This window comes from Mastacembelus armatus, chromosome 13 (assembly GCF_900324485.2).
Source record: "Mastacembelus armatus chromosome 13, fMasArm1.2, whole genome shotgun sequence".
In the NCBI taxonomy this organism is placed as follows: domain Eukaryota; kingdom Metazoa; phylum Chordata; class Actinopteri; order Synbranchiformes; family Mastacembelidae; genus Mastacembelus; species Mastacembelus armatus.
In genome coordinates this window covers 16,755,815-16,775,400 of record NC_046645.1, presented here as the reverse complement: position 1 = coordinate 16,775,400, position 19,586 = coordinate 16,755,815, and the positions used below count along the sequence as shown (strand labels likewise).

The 19,586-nt window shown below is 40.9% G+C and overlaps 1 protein-coding gene across 3 annotated transcripts in view; it reads left to right on the top strand.

Annotated features, from left to right (window-relative positions):
• Positions 1–19,586, top strand: part of bcas3 (BCAS3 microtubule associated cell migration factor) — a 316,301-nt gene that overhangs the window by 269,368 nt on the left and 27,347 nt on the right. For all 3 annotated transcript variants that reach the window (XM_026328270.1, XM_026328260.1, XM_026328252.1), the window contains one exon: positions 15,275–15,451. In XM_026328270.1, the coding sequence (XP_026184055.1) occupies positions 15,275–15,451 (177 nt within the window). The remainder of the gene's footprint in view (positions 1–15,274; positions 15,452–19,586) is intronic.

Sequence of the window (19,586 nt, the reverse complement as noted above, 5' to 3'; positions counted from 1 at the left end):
ATGCTCATCCCACTATGTGTGTGTGTGTGTGTGTGTGTGTGTGAGGGTGTGTGTGTGTGTGTGTGTGTGTGTGTGTGTGTGTGTGTGTGTGTGTGTGTGTGTGTGTGTGCGTGTGTGTGTTTGTGTTGGCTGTGGCCAGCGGAGATCGATAGTCTGCAAAGTGGATTCCTTATTGGCCTGTTTGCTTTGGCAGTTCTTGAAAGAAGCACACTGATTACACTCCCAGATGTGTCAGACACACACACACACGGACGCATACATACCACTGTTCAGACATGTTTGCTTTCATATATGTTGAGGACGAGAGGGGAACATACATACTTATCATCCTTTAACCTCGTAGGTTTTGGTAGATTACATCTTCACAAGCTCTCGCTCGCAGGCACACAGACACACACACACACACACACATGCATAAATGTGACAATGTTTGGTCCATGAGTTATTTGGTGTTTTCTTGGTGGGTGAGATATGAAACTCTTAAGGACAGTTTCTGTTTAGTGGTATTTACTCTCTCTTTCAGAAATTCAGAGGTCTAGAAAGTCAGGAGATGAAAACTGAGACAAACTATTTCGGGAGCTCAATGATTTACAAAGCCTGTATTACCAAAACATAAAGAGCCTGGGAAATAGTGTATAGTAGCCTGTTCTTAACCAAAATAACCTGATACCTGTATTTATTATTACTTACAGTACTAGAACCAATCTAACTTAATACTTACCTCAACTAAATTTACCTTAACTTGAACCCAAAAACTATTAAGTATTGAGTATTTAATACTCTAGGTTGGGGTGGCCTCTCTATAAAACTTTTCATGTGCTGTAAAGTTATAAAAATGAAGAAAAAAAGCATTCCTTTTTGTAATCTATAATCATCAAATTTATTATAGTTTATGTTTATGATAAAAACAGTGGCCATTTTTTGTTAATGTAGTAAATCTTTAGAAATGTACTTTGGAAAAAGAAGGTACTATATTTTTAAAATTAGATTTCATTTTGTTTGCACTTTATGTTGTCTTTTTTAATTGAAGCTGTTTTGTCTGTCGGGGGGTGGGAGGCGAGGGGGGCTGTGTATGGAGGTGATAGAGTGGCTGTGACAGGATCTATGTGGCTAATATTGTTAGCAAGAAACCCCTTCCTCCCACCGTTGTGTCAGGTCAATATCAATGTATGGCTACTTGACTGCTATGGAAGATGGCAGGATAGACATGAAGTAACAGGCTTTGATGTCTGTTTAGGAAAGTAAGTGTGTGTGTATTTAGGGACCTCTAAGCAAGTTTGTGTGCGGGTGTGTGTGTGTGTGTGTGTGTGTGTGTGTGTGTGTGTGTGTGGCCCAATAAAAGCCTTGCTCCTGACATTTTTACTGCAGGTAAGTAGGGGGTGAATTTACAATGCTTGTTTAGAGGCCTGAGGAGCCTTGGCTAGCCAAGAGCTGGACACTTATTTGTGCACATTTTTTTCATTCACTTTTCATTCACTTTTCCAGCCCTAGTTGGATTGATATTCATGCAGTCTGACAAGTTTTACAGGGCTGAAACCACACTCTTCTACTAGTGGACTCCCTCAATTTCTGTTCCTTAAGCTGGGGTCCAAGCTTGTCCAAGGATTTGGGATAACTCACAACAGACTTTTTTGAGCCAAAAAAACTTGTACATTCTAAATGTCACTTTCAAAATGTTATTAGACATATAACAAGACATACTGTGGGAAAAAACGGCAATGAAAGACAACACAAGAAACACACATAGGTATCTAAACATACAGAAGCAGAGTAAGGCCCAGCCTGCCATGGACAGAACAGACAAATGGCTTTGGAGAGGCAAAAACAAGGACATGAGAGGAAAGAGGAGAGGAAACCATTCCCAGGTGGCTGCTTGGCTTCCAATATAATTCTCCCCAAACTTGACAAGGAAATGAAATGCGCTTCCCCCTCCCCTCCATCCAATACGATTAATTCCCTGTAAGATGCTTGCTTTTAGACCCAAGAGAGAGACACGATAATGGAGGATTTATTTGCTTAGAATGAAGAGGCTAGTGGAGTAGGGTTGGCTGTTTGATAATGCTTTTCTCTCCACTTCAGCTGGTTGTCTCTCTCTCTCTCTCTCTCTCCCTCTCTCTCTCTCTCTCTCTCCATGTTGTGGTCCAGCCCATCTTGGTCTTCTCACTCAGGTTGCCATTCAGGACTGACCATATGTTACATAGGGTTACTGTACAACTGGTTCGATGGAGCAGGAAGTGGAAGAGTACTCTCACCTCCTAGTAATTCAACTGTATATCTCTCACTCTATCCCCTCTTTCCCTCTCTGTGATGTGATAAGGCCAGCTTAGGGACACATTAGGTGAGGCAGGGCGTTAAGATCAAATGGGATTGTGGAGGATTGCCAGGAATACAGGGCTATGGCTTTGGTGCTGGGAATCCTCTTCACTTACCCCACTGAGAAAAATAGTCATCATCACTGTTCACACAGCATGCAAGCACACCTCTGGATTTAGGCATGAAAATGATTTGAAAGAAGTTAAGGAACTTTTTTTTAGTGATGGTTAAAACAAGTAACTTTAATTAGAACTGCTTTTTGAGTGGTTAAATAGCTGACTGCTTTCATTAGTAGCCATTTGGAACAGAGATTCCATTGTAAGGGCTTCCAGTCAAATAAAGTCTAGTTCCCTTGAATCCTCACTATTCAGTTTCCTAACTGGATTCCACCAAAAGTAACTGGAAAGTATCCATAGGGTGATGGGTGACCAGTGCAAAGGACCTCCCTGTCTCTCAGCTCTGTTTCCGACACGCGTGCCAGCTTCAACCTCGGCACAGGACAGCTGCATAGAGACCCGCTGCGCGAAAGACAAACAGTGAAACAGAGAACAAAAGAAATGTGTCTTAGCTTGCCCCTGCCCATGATGTAGCATAAACAACTTTGCTTTGTTCCTCTTCCACATAGTTGTTACCACCAGTTCACCTCGACTGCAGCCCATGCATTTCCAGTGAGATTATTTGGCAGCTGTACCCCATTACCTCCAGTGTCGACTAAATCTGCTCCACTGGCATCACACATGACTGGAAGCCAGAAACCTGGATAGTTTATTTCATTTATTACTAGCGCACCTAGCTATATTCTGAATGTATCATTTTTCCTCCCTCTCTATACATGTTGCCAGAGAGGACTTACATGGTTTAGAGGCCAGGGTGCAAATTTGATTTCCCACTCTACCTCAGAATCCCAGTCTGTAGTTCTCACACACACTCTTGTAATCTTGGAAGTGATGAAGCCTCCAATGTTTCACTGTCTCTCTTGTTTCTAACACTTTAAATACATATCACATCTAAGTGGTGACACCTAAAAGGTTCTGAAGGAAGCAGAATGCAAATTGGTTTTAAGAGCTGAGCTGGAAAATCAGGCTTCGTACTCAATCTTTGAAGTTTCACTCCTATATATTGGCAAAAAAGGTGAATGCAGTGTTATCTTGCAAGGCACTACACTGATCAATCAGAGTATGTGCTAGGGCACATTCAGGATGGTAGGGCTGCAAGCATTCCTCGTAGCTTCCTTTTACTGTGACATGGATGCTGCGTCTCTGCTGTCTCTCCAATCGTCCCAATAAAAGATAAAATAATTTGCACTATAATGAATTCTCTCTTATAGTATTATGAACAGAGGAGCGGTGTTTTGCTGTTTGGTAAGCCTTCAGCCTCATAGATCTTCTTCACATCCTTCCTGGATTTTATTTCATCATTTCCCCAGTATTTTAAACTACTTTCAATCCAGGGCTTTATCTGAATATTGGTTATATGATCATTTGGGGTTTTTAAATAAAGGACCAGTGTTTTTTTTTTCAGTCTCATGAAATCACAGGATGCCATGTGTTCTCTACTACCAGTTGTACCTCAACACAAGCCCCCTCCCTCCAGCCCCCAATCCTGGCTTTTGCTGGGGTTGAGGCTGGGGGGCAGCATTGTATATAAGTAGGTCTGTTTTGCAAATAGCACTAAGGTATTTATTTGTGCTATGTTGCAACTCCTGTAAACAGTGGACAGCGTCAGTTTAGATTTGGATTGGACCACTTCCCAGAAAAAATCAGAAATGAAGGCGTGTGTAGGGATAAGATTAAGACAAGAGACAGACAGAAGGAAGTCAGCAAATTTTGTATGATTGATAAAGTGCTGTGACCCTTTCACACACATACTGTGACACACAGATGACTAGACATGTACACACTTGCTCTTTCTTGCGCACACACACACACATATACACAGGTGGTGAGACACACAAACCCTGTAATTGAATATTATGCAGAAAGCAAACATTTTCTTCTAAACATATCAACCGTCACCTCTGTAGCTTAATCCATGTCCTTTATGGCAAATGGAGAAACCCATGCATACACACACACACCCCTTTCAGCCTGTCAAACAAACAAATGAGGCCAAGTCCCTGTGAAAGTCATCACCATGACCATCCCAGCTTCATCATCACGTTAGCCTGCTCCATTACACAGCCACACGATCCGGCCTGAAATCAATTAACTGGCCACGCTAGCACTGTGAAGTGTACACTCCTCAATCTTTGTTTTGGTTTGATTGAAAACAATGCCTAGCACCCAAAAGGGAGTTTTACTTGTGTGGGCGCCAGGTCTCTTGACCAGATGAAAGATTCTCTGTAGTAGTTCTCTGATGGCTCTGAATGCAGGAAAATGATGACGCTGACTTTGGCTGTTTGCTTATCCAAGTTATAGTTTTAGAAAGTATTACAGTTTTAAAATAACAGATTATGTCATTTAGTTTCTAGTTTCACAATAAGAAAGCTCTACAGCCATCGTAGCTCAAAACATGCCTATAAGTAGTCCCATCAGTACCTCCCAGCGTGAAGGTAAAAATACAACCTTCCCATTCAGAAAATCAACTTTCAAACCTTTTCATGCGTAAACTAGCATAACAGCTGGGTTTCAGAAGCAGAACTACTCATTAAAGTGAATTTATTTCAATGGAAATTGAAATTGCACATTTTTTTTCTTATAGAGCTCAACTTTAGCAAACTTTGCCATGTGTACAGCAGCCTAACTGAAAACTGTTGTGACGGGGATGATGTTTCACTAAACATTGAAAGAGTCATCATCAGGAATGGCAGAAAAATTTATTTTGTTGTGCCTTTTTCTGGTGTTCTCAGGCATTTTCTTGTGATTGGAACACATTTATGTCAAGCAAAGGAAAAGCACCTTCTGGTCCATTTTTAACTTCAAAACCCACCACCTCAGTATTTTAGACAGGTTAACCAGACAGGTTTCAAACGACAGTCTCTTTTCATTTTTCTGCACACCACACCTAGCAGCCTTGATTTGGAAATAAGGGTTATAAGTTTGCAATAGGGTGAGATAGAGGTTTGTGGTATATGGAATTTGCTGAAGTGCTGCCAACCAAATGCCAAGATTTTTAAATGAAATGCATTTAGTACAAGAACAAAGACAAACCGCACTCATAATAATATATATGACACTCTTGTACAAATATAGGTCACACATTCAGACTGCTCATTTGTCAGAAAACACATCCTTTGAGGGGTCTGCTTAATGTTAAATATATGACATACCTCTAATCAGTGCCCCCTTCAGCTCATTTTTAATGCCGTCTGGAAAGCAACAACAGGAGCAGGGAAAGGTCTTTGCAAAGCAACTTTAGTTTCCCTTCTCTTTTCACCTCTACACCATCTTTTCCTACATCATTTGTTAGTGCAACAGCGACTAAAGCTAGGGACCTGATAAAATGACCAGCAGCCTGCTGATTTGAGATTTACTTACTCTGCCATTGTCAAAACAAGTACTGTATGTCGATACAGTGTGTTCCCTAATCAATGTCAGCTGTTTTCTTTCAGCATATTGAATTACTTTCCTCCCCCCACTACTGTGTAGAATTTGCAGCCTGCCTGGATGAGTGATGGTTGTTCTTACATTCACCAAATATTGGCGAGTTATAAGAATGGTGTCACTGAGATACAAAAAAATCTTATGTCCCCTTAAAATTTACTCACTGTCCCTTAAAATCTTTACTCAGCTTTTCCACTAGTTAGACATAGTTGTCTGACCATTTCTTGTCCTTTGTTGATCTTGAACTCGAGCCTAACTTGGCTTTATCATGTTATTGTCCTATAATCTGTCCTGACAAGATATCCTTTCCTGCAAGTTTATGAATACGATTCTGATGAATGTGCTCAGCCTTCACAAATCTTTGTGAGGGGACTCCAAAAAGTGAAGAAATTAAAAAATAAAATTCTCTTTTAAAAGTGTTCCTAATTTAAGTCTTGGCAAAAAGTAATTTACATTACATTACATTCTTAGGTCTTATTAACATTGTTCCATCATATGGCCAACAGTAACATTAAAAATATTGGTGTATGTCACCACCAAAAAAATACGAAAAACCTGAGATGGACCAAACAGTGTGACAACTTTTAAAAGTTAAGATATATCAAACCTTTAATGCTTTTATGTGTGTGCATGGGTATGTGTATGTGTGTGTGTGTGTGTGTGTGTGTGTGTGTGTGTGTGTGTGTGTGTGTGTGTGTGTGTGCGCGCGCGCACGTGTGCTCGTGTGTGTTTGTGTGTGTGTGTGTGTTTGTGTGTTGGGCTAGTCTGCGGGTTTGGCTGCAGTTAACTGCATACAGGTTAATGCGTCTTCATATGGAATGCCATATGTTTTGGTGTGTGCATGGTAGTGAGTAAAGTGCTTTGAGGCAGACTCAAGTATTGATGGGGATTACTAACACTTAGCCGACACCACTGAGACTGCAAAGGGTTGTAAATGATTTAGAAGCGCTGGCCTTAATGTAATGAAAGAAAGGTTTGCCTGTCATGAACACACACACACACAGACAGATACCTACCTATGGGTGCTAATCCTGTGAGCTTACATCTCCATTAACACTAACCCTGCACCACAAACCTACTTTGCCAACTAGCTAGCAGTCTGTGTTTCCCCGAGGATATCAGAGACACTCTCTCACTCTCGTGTGTCTCTCTGACACACACATACAGACGCACATAGCCTGAAGGGATTTCCATATTGGTTCACGGCACAGTCATAGAAGTGAGTGTGCGAGTGAAAGTCCAGTAAAAGTGTGTTTTTGTGAAGTTATCTATATAACCTGAATGGTGTCATTATACTTGGTAAGGCAAGGTAAGTTTATTTGTATAAAACAATTCATACACAGAGTAATTCAAAGTGCTTTACAAAAATAAAAGTCAAGTTAAAAGTACATAGGAAAGAACTAAAATGAAAAAGAGTAAAATATAGATTTTAAATAGAATGAAACATTTACTTAGAATTAAATTAGAAGAGAATGAGTGCAGATAAAACACATTCAGCTGTCATATATAGAGCTAAAAAGAAAAGTTTTTAGGTTGGACTTAAACATTGGTTTGGAGATGAGGTTTTTAAGAGATGCAGGATTTTAGCTGCATAAAACTGAAATGCTGCTTCTCCCTGTTTAGTCCTGACTGGGCACAAGCAGAAGGCCTGTCCCTGATGTTCTCAGAGTTCGAGATGGTTCATATGGCACCAACATGTCAGAGATGTACTGTGGTGCTGACCCATGAAGAGACATATACACAATCAGTTCTGTTTTAAAGTCTGTTCTCTCAGCAATAGGAAGCCAGTGCAGAGATCTGAGAATGGGAGTAATGTGGTTGTACTTCCTGGTTCTAGTCAGGACCCAAGCAGCAGCGTCTGAATGTACTGCAGCTGCCTTACAGCTCATTATGAGAGTCTTGTGAGCAGGCCGTTACAGTAATCTAACCTGCTGGAGATAAATGCATGGATGAGTCTCTCAAAGTCTGGTTTAGACATAATCCCTTTGATTTTGGCAATGTTTTTGAGGTGGTGAAATGATGATGATGTAACTGATTTAATGTGGCTGTTAAAATTCAAGTTTGAGTCCATGATTGCCCCTAGATTTCTAACCTGATTTTTGGATTTTAGAGAAAAAGTCTCAAGTTGACACTTTCTCTTTGTTTCTGTGCCCCAAAGATGATCACTTCAGTCTTGTCACTGTTTTTTTGGAGAAAGTTGTTTTGCATCCACACAATGATCTGTTCAATGCAGTGACAATTGACTGGTCCATATTCACCTTCTGTGAGTGATATGGAAATCTGCGTAATTATGGTAGGACATATTATTGCTGACCTAAATTGAAACATGTAAAGATTGAACAAAAGTGGTCCCAAGATGGACCATTGGGGGACCCCACATGCCAAGGCCATTTGGTCTGAGACACAGTTACCAATTTTAACAAAGTACTTCCTGTCTTCAAGATAGGACTTAAACCATTTAAGGGCAGTACCAGAGATGCCTATCCAGTCCTCCAACTTTTTTAACAGGATCACATGGTCCACTGTGTCAAAAGCAGCACTCAGATCCAACTGTACTAAGACAGAGACTCTGCCAGCGTCGGTGTTTAGGCCTAAAACCTGACTGAAAATTGTCAAAGCAGTTGTTTAGCAGGAGAAAGTCAGTCAGTTGTTGGTATACAAGTTTTTCAAGTACTTTACCTAAAAACAGCAGGTTCGATATGGGCCGATGGTTGTTCTTCTTTAGGAGAGGCTTGATGACAGCAGTTTTCAGGGCCCTTGGAAACGTTCCAGACTGTAATAGTTATTAACTAATTGAATGGGTTGTGGTACTACATTTTAGAAATCTAGTCGGTAATGATTTCAAAAAAATACATTTCTCTTTTTCTACACAAAGCTCCATTGAACACACACATTTGTTTATAAATGTCATAATGAACTTGGAGCTTTGATTTACGCCATTGTTGTTCAACCTTCCAGCACTCCCTCTTTTGTGCCCTATCATTTCTCCAAGCCACCTTTTGCCTGTTCCTGATCACTTTATCCTTGACAGTAGCAATCGCATCCATAACATTTAGAACACTTGAAGTATATGAATTCAACAAATCTTCAACGTGACAAAAAGACCTAATCATAAACCTAATCATCTCCATAAACAGTGTCCTGGTGTTATCATTAATGTGTCTTTTTGAACAAACGTCTTTGAGAATTATGGACAGATCAAAAAAGACACAAAAATGACTTTGGTTTCCTCCCACAGTCCAAAAACATGTATGTCAGGTTGATCGGTGACTCTAAATTGCCCATAGGAGTGAGTGTGAGTGCAGCAAATTCTCATTTTAAGAAATTTAACACAGGATATGTGTATTCAGAAGCTACCGCATCAAATCCCAATCTTCTGTGTCAAATCTTGTGCTTTGTACATTAAACCACCTACAACAACCTTCTTTCATGACCTATGCTGTACACTGAGCATATGGTAATTTAGAAGTCTGTTCAGTTAATCAAAATAGTCGGATGTAAAACCTAATATATAGAGTACATAGACCAGTGTGCAACTCACAAAATATGATGTGACCACTTGCATTTCCATATGGAAATGCATGTTTTAACTTTTAGAATTCTTTATTAGGTTTCCTTGCTTAAATTTGTCTGTTTCCAGCTTGTCATTATGCCCTCAGTTTTACTTTGACCATTACCAAGTAGCAAATAACAGAAAGTTCTAATATATCCACTCTGTACCTCTCCCTGAAATAGTTTAAACACTGAACATTAAAAGCTTTACAAAGACAGGATTTGTTATAAATCTGTTGAATATGGATCACATACAATTTTAGAGGTGTTCCTAATAAACCTAAAACTGTGTAGCTGCCACCTTAGCTGCTGTATCAACTGATTTATGATCTGTTTGTTAGTAACAGACTGTCCCTGTTTTCTCAGGGACTGACTTCTCAGTACCACCACTCAAGTATACTCTGTCTCCCGCACATGTTACATTTGACCCATAATAAAGGAATTAGTTCAATCAGCCTCCTCGCACTAAAGCTTAATTGAATTAGAACTAACCAGGCATTACCTTCTTAACTGCACAGGTAACCCAGAAACAGTGGCATTCAGACCATTATACCGGTGTGTGTGTGTGTGTGTATGTGTATGTGTGTGTGTGTGCATGTGTGTATGTGTGTAGTGTTATACTTTTATACTATGTGAGGATGTGTTTGCAGGCTATAATTAATGTGGCAAACATTTTCTTTAGGAAGAGACTAAACTTTGTGTGTTTAGGATGCTATGTGTACAATAGCATTTCCTTCAGACATTTACTAATCTCTGCAATGCAGTATACCGGAAGGTATGCTGGATTGCATAAAAGATGAAATCATCAAAAGGAAAAACAAAATGGAGTCAACCATCTGAGATAGAGCTAGGTCAGAAATTGAAGGAAAAGAATTAAAGTCTTGGTCAATTTTAATTTGATGAATGGATCCTGCTTATTAGTGAGTTCTTGCATGTGTAAGCATGTAACATTTGATGCCCCACAGTAAAAAATGTCACAAAGCAGGAGTACAAGTCCTAAAACCATTTTATTGTTCAGTAGTGATTCAGTGTAGATTTTATCAAACTAAAACAAAATTTAAAAAAAATAAAAAGTCAAAATGTTTCTATAGATCTGTCATTTGACAGATAATACAGTCACAGAGAAGGACAGTAAGTAATGTTAAATTTTCAGGTGTTATAACAGAGGATGTTTACCAGGGCAGTAATTTCCATCAAGACAAATACTACTGACCTGTATAAATGACACTGCCAAAATATGCCAATAAAACCCATCAGACTCACAGTGCTATAGTGCTGACAGTATTATAGTTGGGGAAGCATGCTCATTTCCAACTGTACCATCCTAATCCCCAGCTGTAAAGGTATATACAGCTGCAGTGTGATTAAATCTTTAAGGAAAGTAGCACTGGCTGGATGGATAAGTAGGGCCAGTGTGAGGGGGCTAACAGCTGGGTGGAGAGTGGCTTTTCATCCTACTGGGGTTTAACATGGTGGAGAGAAAAACAACAATCCAGGCTGCGTGTTTAGAATCCTTCTCCTGCCAAAAACACATCTCAAAGATTTACAGACAGAAAGAAAAAAATGAGGGGTCAGTAAACACATTTGCACACCATGGAGAGATACAGTACATGTCTACTCAGAGCAATACAGTACAGTACAGTACAGTGGATAGATAGGGTTGATTTAAGTCAGTAATTGTGATCTTAATCTAAGGCACATGTATAGACAATAACAATGTACCACCAGTTACAGTTCTCATGTCTTCATTTGAACACAGCTATGAAACATTCACAGTGCTGGTAGAAAAAGAGAACCCTAGGATTCAATAATTGGTTGAGTTTCTGTTGGCATCAATAAACTCACATAGGACATAGATGTACTTGTTATTTAGCCTAACCTCAGTGATATAAATGAGGTGGACACAATAATAGAAACACATATAGTAAGAAAGTACAGTTCAACAGCAGCACAAACTACAGCCTCCAAAATGATCATTCAGATGACTCAACAGGTCTCTGACACAAAAGCTGAACATTATCACCTTCATGAAGGACAATTTCATGCAGGACTGCTGGATTTGTCTGGTTTTGGGAGGTTTTTTGTAAAGTGCCTTGAGATGATTGTATTGTGATTTGGCGCTATACAAATAAAACTGAATTGAATCGAACTGAATAGAAGCACATCTGTGAGACACGTGAGACTGAAAAACATGGCTGAAACATCTTTTGTGACAAGCATTTAGAATAAATCATTTAAAAACATTTCAAATTTGTCTTAAGAAATGCAAATAGAGCCTATACAACTTTTTAAACAATCATAATAAAGAAATGCTGTGCTGGGACACCCTAAGCACCACAAAATGACAGTGACTTGGGAAATGATTTGTCCAACCTCACATCAGCTTTAAATGATCTTACAAATGTATTTTTACACTGAGAGGACAATGGATTCTTTCCCCTATGACACATATTAGGCTCATGTTTGGAATGAACCCTTTCATGGCCAATGTGGATGTGAGGATTGATCACAATGGACAAAAACTCTTTTGTGCTATATACGGACATGTGAAAATTACTTTAAGAGACAAATGAAAATACTGAGCTAGCAATGAAAAATAAGTGTAGAAACTATGCAGTAATTCTGGATAATTCAATCTTTATATCTTTACAGATCCAGGGTACAGGAGAGTGTTGTCCAAAGCATTATGTCAACTCACTGGATTCTTTCTTATGTATCAGCTGACTTACAAGGCATTTCCGGGTATCTGTTATAGTTTATAGTCAATAATATTAGCCTGACTAATCAAAACTGATGGCTTTAGGTGTTTTCATTACTGTGTATCAATGCTGTTTTCAAAGGTTTCAGTTCAGAACATTTACATAAACACAAGGGACACCAGCTCTTAACTGAACAAATATTCTAATTGTCGTTGGCATTAAAACAGTTTGTAAACTACTGAACATCACCACCTTCAGCGATCGGCAGTTTTAGTCTAAAGCTATCAGTGTTGGCCTTCAAATGCCTATATTGGTCAAAGTATGTTCTGATAAACCTAAAGCTCTTCCTAACCTTTTGCCAAGGTCTTATCATCCAGAAAAACAACCACAGTGAAAATCCTTTGATCTGCCTGGCTCACGGGCTATCAGAGAGCAGGATGTGTGTGTGTGTGTATACACCCTAAAGCCTGGTCAATCTCAACTCCGCTGCAGGCCAGTGACAGGTGCTAATACCAGGGTTAGAGGCTGCACGGGCCTCCATGGTTTCTACTGTGATAGCACTGACCGACCTCCAAAAGCATACACATACACATTCACTCTCTCACACCCACACAGTGGCTTACTTCTCTGATAACTTCAGAGACAGCCTGTGTATTTTGAATTGATTTTTCAAAGGATTCCCCTTTGAAGGCCTTCCACCACAACCAGCCATGAGAGCATGGTGGATATGTGTGTGGGGGGCCCATGTTACTGTACCTGGTCCTCACAACTTCAAAAGACTATTTGAGAATTGACATTTAGTTTTCATGTTCAAGTTAGAATTAGGGTTAGGGTAAGAGTCTGGGTTGAAAATTTAGTTGCAGTCAATAAGGTCAGGGGAAGGGGCTAGGGAATGCATTATATCAATGACAAAATACCCGTACAAATGTGTGTGTACTACTGGTATTACTGGACTGTGTGGTCTCACTTTAGGTACCACAACCTGCCATGTGAATAATTTAATTTTAGAACGATATCTTGGTTTAAGGTTATAGTAAGTCCCCAGAACTGTGTGAGTGTGTGTGTGTGTCTGTGTGTTCGTGTAAAACAACACTGTGTTTTGACTAAGAGGTGATATGATGTTATTATGTCCTGCACAGTGGTTGATTTAATGCTAGATAGCTGGAGGTGTGTGTATGTGTGTGCTTGTAAAGCTGAATTGAATTTTGTAGCTGTAAAGGCCCATCTGGACAAGACAGTGTGGGTCATCGCTTATAAAGGTACAACCCACTAAAACCTCCAGCTGACCATTTGGCAGAGGTTTTACATGCCTCTGTATTTAAAAATTTCATTAAATCAACCTTTTCCAAGCTTTAAGCACATTCTGCCTGGGCCGTTGTGGCATTTGTGGCAATAATGTGATATACTGTACATTTTAATAATCTGATAGAATACATCTAATGTAACACATAGTAACATTATCAAATAAATATATAAAGGAATCAGTTCAGCCAGAAACATATACTGGTCTTGTTGAGTTGCCTCTAGCTTCACCCTCAATATGTGCTCATCTAAAATCCAGCATTTATGCAGAGATACACACATAAAGACTGTGCACATGGACAGTGTTTTTTTTTTTCAGGAATGGAGGATCTCATTTGACCTTGTCTTCACTTTTTCCTTTGATGTTATCCTGTCTGCCTTCTCATTGGACTAGAGAAAACATTTGTGTGTGTGTGTGTGTGTGTGTGTTTGTGCGAGTGTGTGCGTGCGTGTGCTTGTGCTTGTCTACTTGTCTCAGAGAGAAACAAAAAAAGTATCTACAGGAAGCAGTTGCACTGTGTTCATCCTTCCAGATTTGTTGAGCAAACATAACAACTCAGAAAAGTTCTTTGGTTATGTTTGAGGTCCAAACACTCACACTCATTTTTTCAGTGAGAGGTATTTTACCATCCGCTGCAGAAGCAGGAGAAGTATAAAATATTACACGATATTCATGTGGCTGGAGGTTCACCCAATTTTGATTTTGATTTGTATGATTTGATTTACATCTTGCACAGGTTTGCTCAGCCATTTCATGCACACCAGTGTGATACTCTTAGATGCTGATTTGCAGATTCAAACTGGTGATGATGATAAGGTAAAACTGAAGCTGTGATGTCATAGATTTGTACTGTTTTTTGAAGTGTGCTGAGTCATAGGAGCACTTTCCTAACATCACTACTAAATCATCCTTTTCAGCCTTTATCACCTCTTAGTGCTGGCAGGCATAGTGACCAAGTCAAATGAGCACTAATAGAATAAACCAGTTGTTTTAGCGTCTGCATGCCTGCTTGCCTGCCTGGATTACTCGTCTCACACACACACGCACACACACAGACAGAGAAAGAGAGAAACAGGTTGCAGACTCTCTGGCTCCACAGCGCAAGATCTCTCTGATTGCAGAAATTACGGCAGACAGAAAAGAGAAAATATTAGAGTGCAGTATAAGTCTATGTGCATTTGGTTTGATAGGCAATGCATTGTGTTTATGAGTTTGTGACTCTATAGCAACCGATCTGCTGAACTCCTGTCGAACTAGTGTGTGATAAATTAATTTATGTCATACCAGTCGAAAAATGTTTGGATAATATATTTAATACAATAAAAGAATCAGCCTAACTTTAACACTAGAACATCTTTTGTAAACTGCAAGCAGCAACTTGTCCAATCATTTTCTAAATTACTAACATACTTTGCAAGGGCCATCTTGTATTGAAAATTCAGTCCACCTAGACAGTATGATCCGCCTGTTAGTGCAGACATAAAAGTTCAGCAAGGATTTAATAAAAATGTTTCAGGTTTATACAGTAACATATCCTGTAAACTGACAAAATGATTGTCTTTGAATGCTCACCTTGGTAAATTTCTGGACTGGACTATTTACAGTGCCTATGTCACGTCCCCATTGAGCACATTTTATTTGTCCAACTTTTTCCTTATGTATTTGACACATCCTCTTGATGATGAAGTCATTTTTCCACACTAATAAATATGTACATACATAGACATATATATATATACATACACACATACATTTTGTGCAGTCATTCTGAAGAGGTGCCAAATTCTAGGCACAACTTAATAAGTAGTGGGGATCATTAGTGTGGGCCACTTATGCAAAATGACAATTTTTCTTTCTGATTGCAGGGCCATTTGATGGGCGTGGTGTTACCCTACTTGAGGTATGCGGTAGCTGGCCAGAGAGCTTTGGAGTGCCACGACACAACATTGGGTCAGCAGACACAAGTGACGAAGGTCTGCGGGAGAGACTGGCCGATGCCATGTCTGAATCTCCCTCCAGGGATATAGTAGGGTCTGCTACAGGTCAGTACAAAGTGAGCAAATACACTCACTCTGTTATCCACCCACATGTATGCAGGCATATAAACATTTGACATGAACACGTCCACCTGCTTAAAACTTTTGTTCTTGTATTTTCTGTTTGTGTTCCCAATTGAGGTCAGTAACAGTGATTTTTCACAATCCAAAGAGAATACTCATGATAATGATGATGTTGCCACAGTGACATTGTTTGAGCTCTGGTTATTCTAATCTAGATTATAATCCAGAGTCCTGTTGGTGATTTCACAGTGTGGTTATTAAAAATGACAGATGAAAATCTCAGAAAGGGAGGGGAGGGGGATTTTTTTTTTTTTTTTTTTTTTGCAGCCTGTGGTCTAAGCAGGCATGAATGCAAAAAAATTGATCCAAAACTGATGTCCAGTCTGAAGCAACAAATGTAGGAAAAAAAACAACAGATAGAGCTTTGCTTTTCTTTACACACTGTCAAGATAAGTCTCTACTAAGCTATTTTAGCATATTTTTTTTGTCTGCTTGTGCAACAGAAATTAGACATAAATGATATTTAGAACTTTGAAATGTATGAAACACTGTGTGTATTATATACAGTATACAGAAAAGCTCCAAAGATGTACCTTAACATAAATTTGTAAAAATATTTTCTGAAGATACTACATAAACCTAAACATGGTGATTTTACATGTAGTAGTGGTAGATCTCATAGCAGTGCATGTTCTTATGCTTTACTGGTGATCTGGGTCATATTTTTTTCATTTTCACAGAATTCTTTTTAAATCCCAGTATAAAAGTCTCCATTGCAGCCAAGTGTCTTGTCCCTCACTGTGGTATTATACATCATACACTGTTGCCAGGTCAGGATCCAGGGATGGATTAGCTCACCAGTAGTAGGATGTTCTGGTTGTGTGTGTGTGTGGGTGTGTGTGTGTGTGTGTGTGTGTGTGTGTGTGTGTGTGTGTGTGTGCGTGCGCTAGATTTTGGCATATCAGCACACACCCTGCTTTACTTTAAGGCTTCCTGCCGGCATGTGTGTGCAGCAGACATGTCGTTGGCCCTGACAGTCCAAATGGTTAACTCATTTAGGAAGCGGCAGTACTATACCCCGACCCCCCCACCCCCTTAAGTGAACAAGAGTTCCTTTCATTTAAATGTGTGTGTGTGTGTGTGTGTGTGTGTGTGTGTGTGTGTGTGTGTGTGTGTGTGCACGTGCAGGTGGTGGTGGGGGCAAAGGGTGGGGTGTGCTGGTGTTGGAGTAAGGGATGGGGGATCACAAGGCCTTAATGGATTTAGCATCGACTATCACCCCCCCCAACCATCCTTGGACATATCCAACCCAGCCTCCACCATGCCCACCCCTCTTTTAGGACTTAACTTCATTTGTAGCATCTCTCTGTCTCTCTCTCTCTCTAAATCTCTCCCTCTCTCACTGTCTGTCTTCTCATCACTCTGTTTTACTGCCCCCCCCCACCACATGTTTCTTCATTAGATTAGATGTTGGAGGCTCCCAGACACTACTAGTCAGTCACCTCTTTTTTTGTCCCCACCATCACATCTCAACCCCCATTGTCCCTCTCCAGCCTTTTAATGCAACACAAAATTGATTACTGATCGCATTAAATCAAAATACACCCATGATACACACACACACTCTCTCTCTTTGGTGCGCCTTGTGGTGTGCTGAAGACATCATCCACAGGGAATGTGATGCACTTGCTGGTTCCCCCATCCATTCTTATAGGCAGAAAGGCTTCAGTGTCTGTAGGCTAATCTAATAGCACAGCACTGTAACATAAACAAAATGTTCCTGTGTTTGCTGTATGGAGGAGAGTGCAATGAATGGTCAGGAGTTCGGGTTACAGTTTCAGGTTGCAGCATGATAGTTACACACTTTGCAATGATTTTTCTTGGTAACTACATATGATCAAAGATATATTTTATATAAATGTGACAAAATTGTATGAAAGTAACAGGGACATTGACTCTCGAACAAGACCAACATCGGGGAGGAAGGTGAAGCGGGGTGTCCTTCACTCTCAGGTTGCCTGAATGCTGACACTCACTCCAAACTGTTTCAGCTACATACTTTATGACCTGCACTTTGAAACCTGTAGTATAGTTCTTTCTTTTGGACAGTATTTTTACTTGTGTTACACTAGCAGTTATACATAAGGGTTTTTACTTGTTCAGTCATACAGTATTATCTTCAGTTGAGTTGCCATCTAACACTAGTGACTACTCGACAACATGACAGTAAATTAACACATATAAGTTTCTTCGCACTTCGTAATTGGCACTACAAGCCAGAGGAGTAAAAAAGTTATAGTTCAGAAAATATGGTAATTGTTTATGAACATTTGTAAAACAGAGAATAATGGATGCATTTGGCAGTCTAACTGTAATAACATAGTAACATTGGTTACATATCATAACCCAAGATTCTGTGAATTGGGCGGAGCCCTCTGGGCTATTGCTATGGGTCATATTCCCTCTTCATGCCTGCGCACTGAAGAGAAATTCGTTTACTCCCACCTGGGGTGGGCCCCCCTTGCCCGAACCGAGTGTCCCACACGTCCGCATCTCCCAGATATAAGGCGGAAGTTCGGGCGAGCTCTTCCCTAATAAACAAACAGTTTTTTTCTTCAGCTGACTCAAGGGACCAGTGGGGCCCACAGCCCAGAGGGCTGCGCCCAATGCACAGAATCTTAGGTTACGATACGTAACCAACGTTCTGTCTCATTGGTGCGCAGCCTTCTGGGCTATTGATATGGATCAAAGCGATAGCCAGAAATCCTCTACGCCTCACTTGGCCCAGCCTCCCAGTAGAAGAGTCCGTAAAACAACGGAAATGCGAGTAACCGCCTGACCCAAAGTGAAGCAAGCGCCAGGTGGGATGCATAAGTACTGGTTTCATATAAAGCTGAAACAGACGGAAGCCTGTGCCGCATCAGTGTAACAAAACACACCTCCCAGGCTTGCCAGCCTAATTATGACTGGGAGGCTTCCAGGACAGCATGAGAGAGGGATGTGCTCGCAACATCCCACAAATAGAAAAGCACGAAGAAACACAGGGATGCCCATGAGGCTTCCACACATATGTCTTCCACTGACAACCTACGCAAGAGAGCTGTGGAGGATGACACTCCTCTAGGGGAGTGTGCACGGATGCCGACCGGAGGCTGCCTACCCAACCTGAAGACTGTGCAATGGTGTCACATAGCCAGTGAGACAAACGTTCTGCAGAGAGTGGGGAGCCAGCGAGTACCCAAACAACAGGCGGTTGTACTGATAGCTGGTTCCCTGGAAAACGGAAGTGCAAGAATTCCCTGTGTTGGGGAATGATGGAGAAATACGCATCCTTCAGATCTATCGACATGAACCAGTCACCTCGGTGAGCAGCAGGAGCTGGGCCGTCGTTAACATGAAATCTCCTGACCTGCATTGATTTGTTGAGTCGTGTCAGGTCTAGGACGGGCCCATCTCTCCCGATTTCTTGGGGACCAGGAAATAATGGGAATAAAATTCACGGGCCACATCCACCGGTGGAACAACTCCCTTTGATAACATATCTTGTATCTCAGAGGGCCCAAACAAGACAGCTGTGTGAAGGGAGTGTGCTGATTAGCATGCTCGCTCAAGCTAGCCGGCACGTGCTCAGCAGCGTGAGGGCTGCACTGTGTGGGAAATGTGTGTGAAAGGGTTAGTATGACTGGCTGGAGTCGGCTGAGCTACAGAGGAATATTTGCCCTCCCAGGGGATGTAAACATGTTTATTTTCCTCAGAACTGAAAACATGACATATACATTCCTCAGAACACCACAAGCATTCCCCGCACACCATCAGAACCTTTGCTGTTTGCGGGGAGGTTCGGGTGCCAGGGTAGCCCAGGAACAGGCTAGCCTAGGGGCCTTGGGAAGCCACTGAGGAGCAGGAGGCATTTGGTCCGAGGAGCCGGAGCGACCGCCGGCTGAGGGCAGTGATTGGGAGCAGGAGCTTGGGGCCCGGTGGGACGTCTTGCCCTTGGGCAATAATCATGGCACCCACGCCATGCCCCAGGGGTGCGAGGGGGTGCCGTCATATGGCGTTGAAACCTCTCCGCCTTGTCTGCGGGGGATTGGAGCTCCTTAACCAGCTCCTGGAAGTG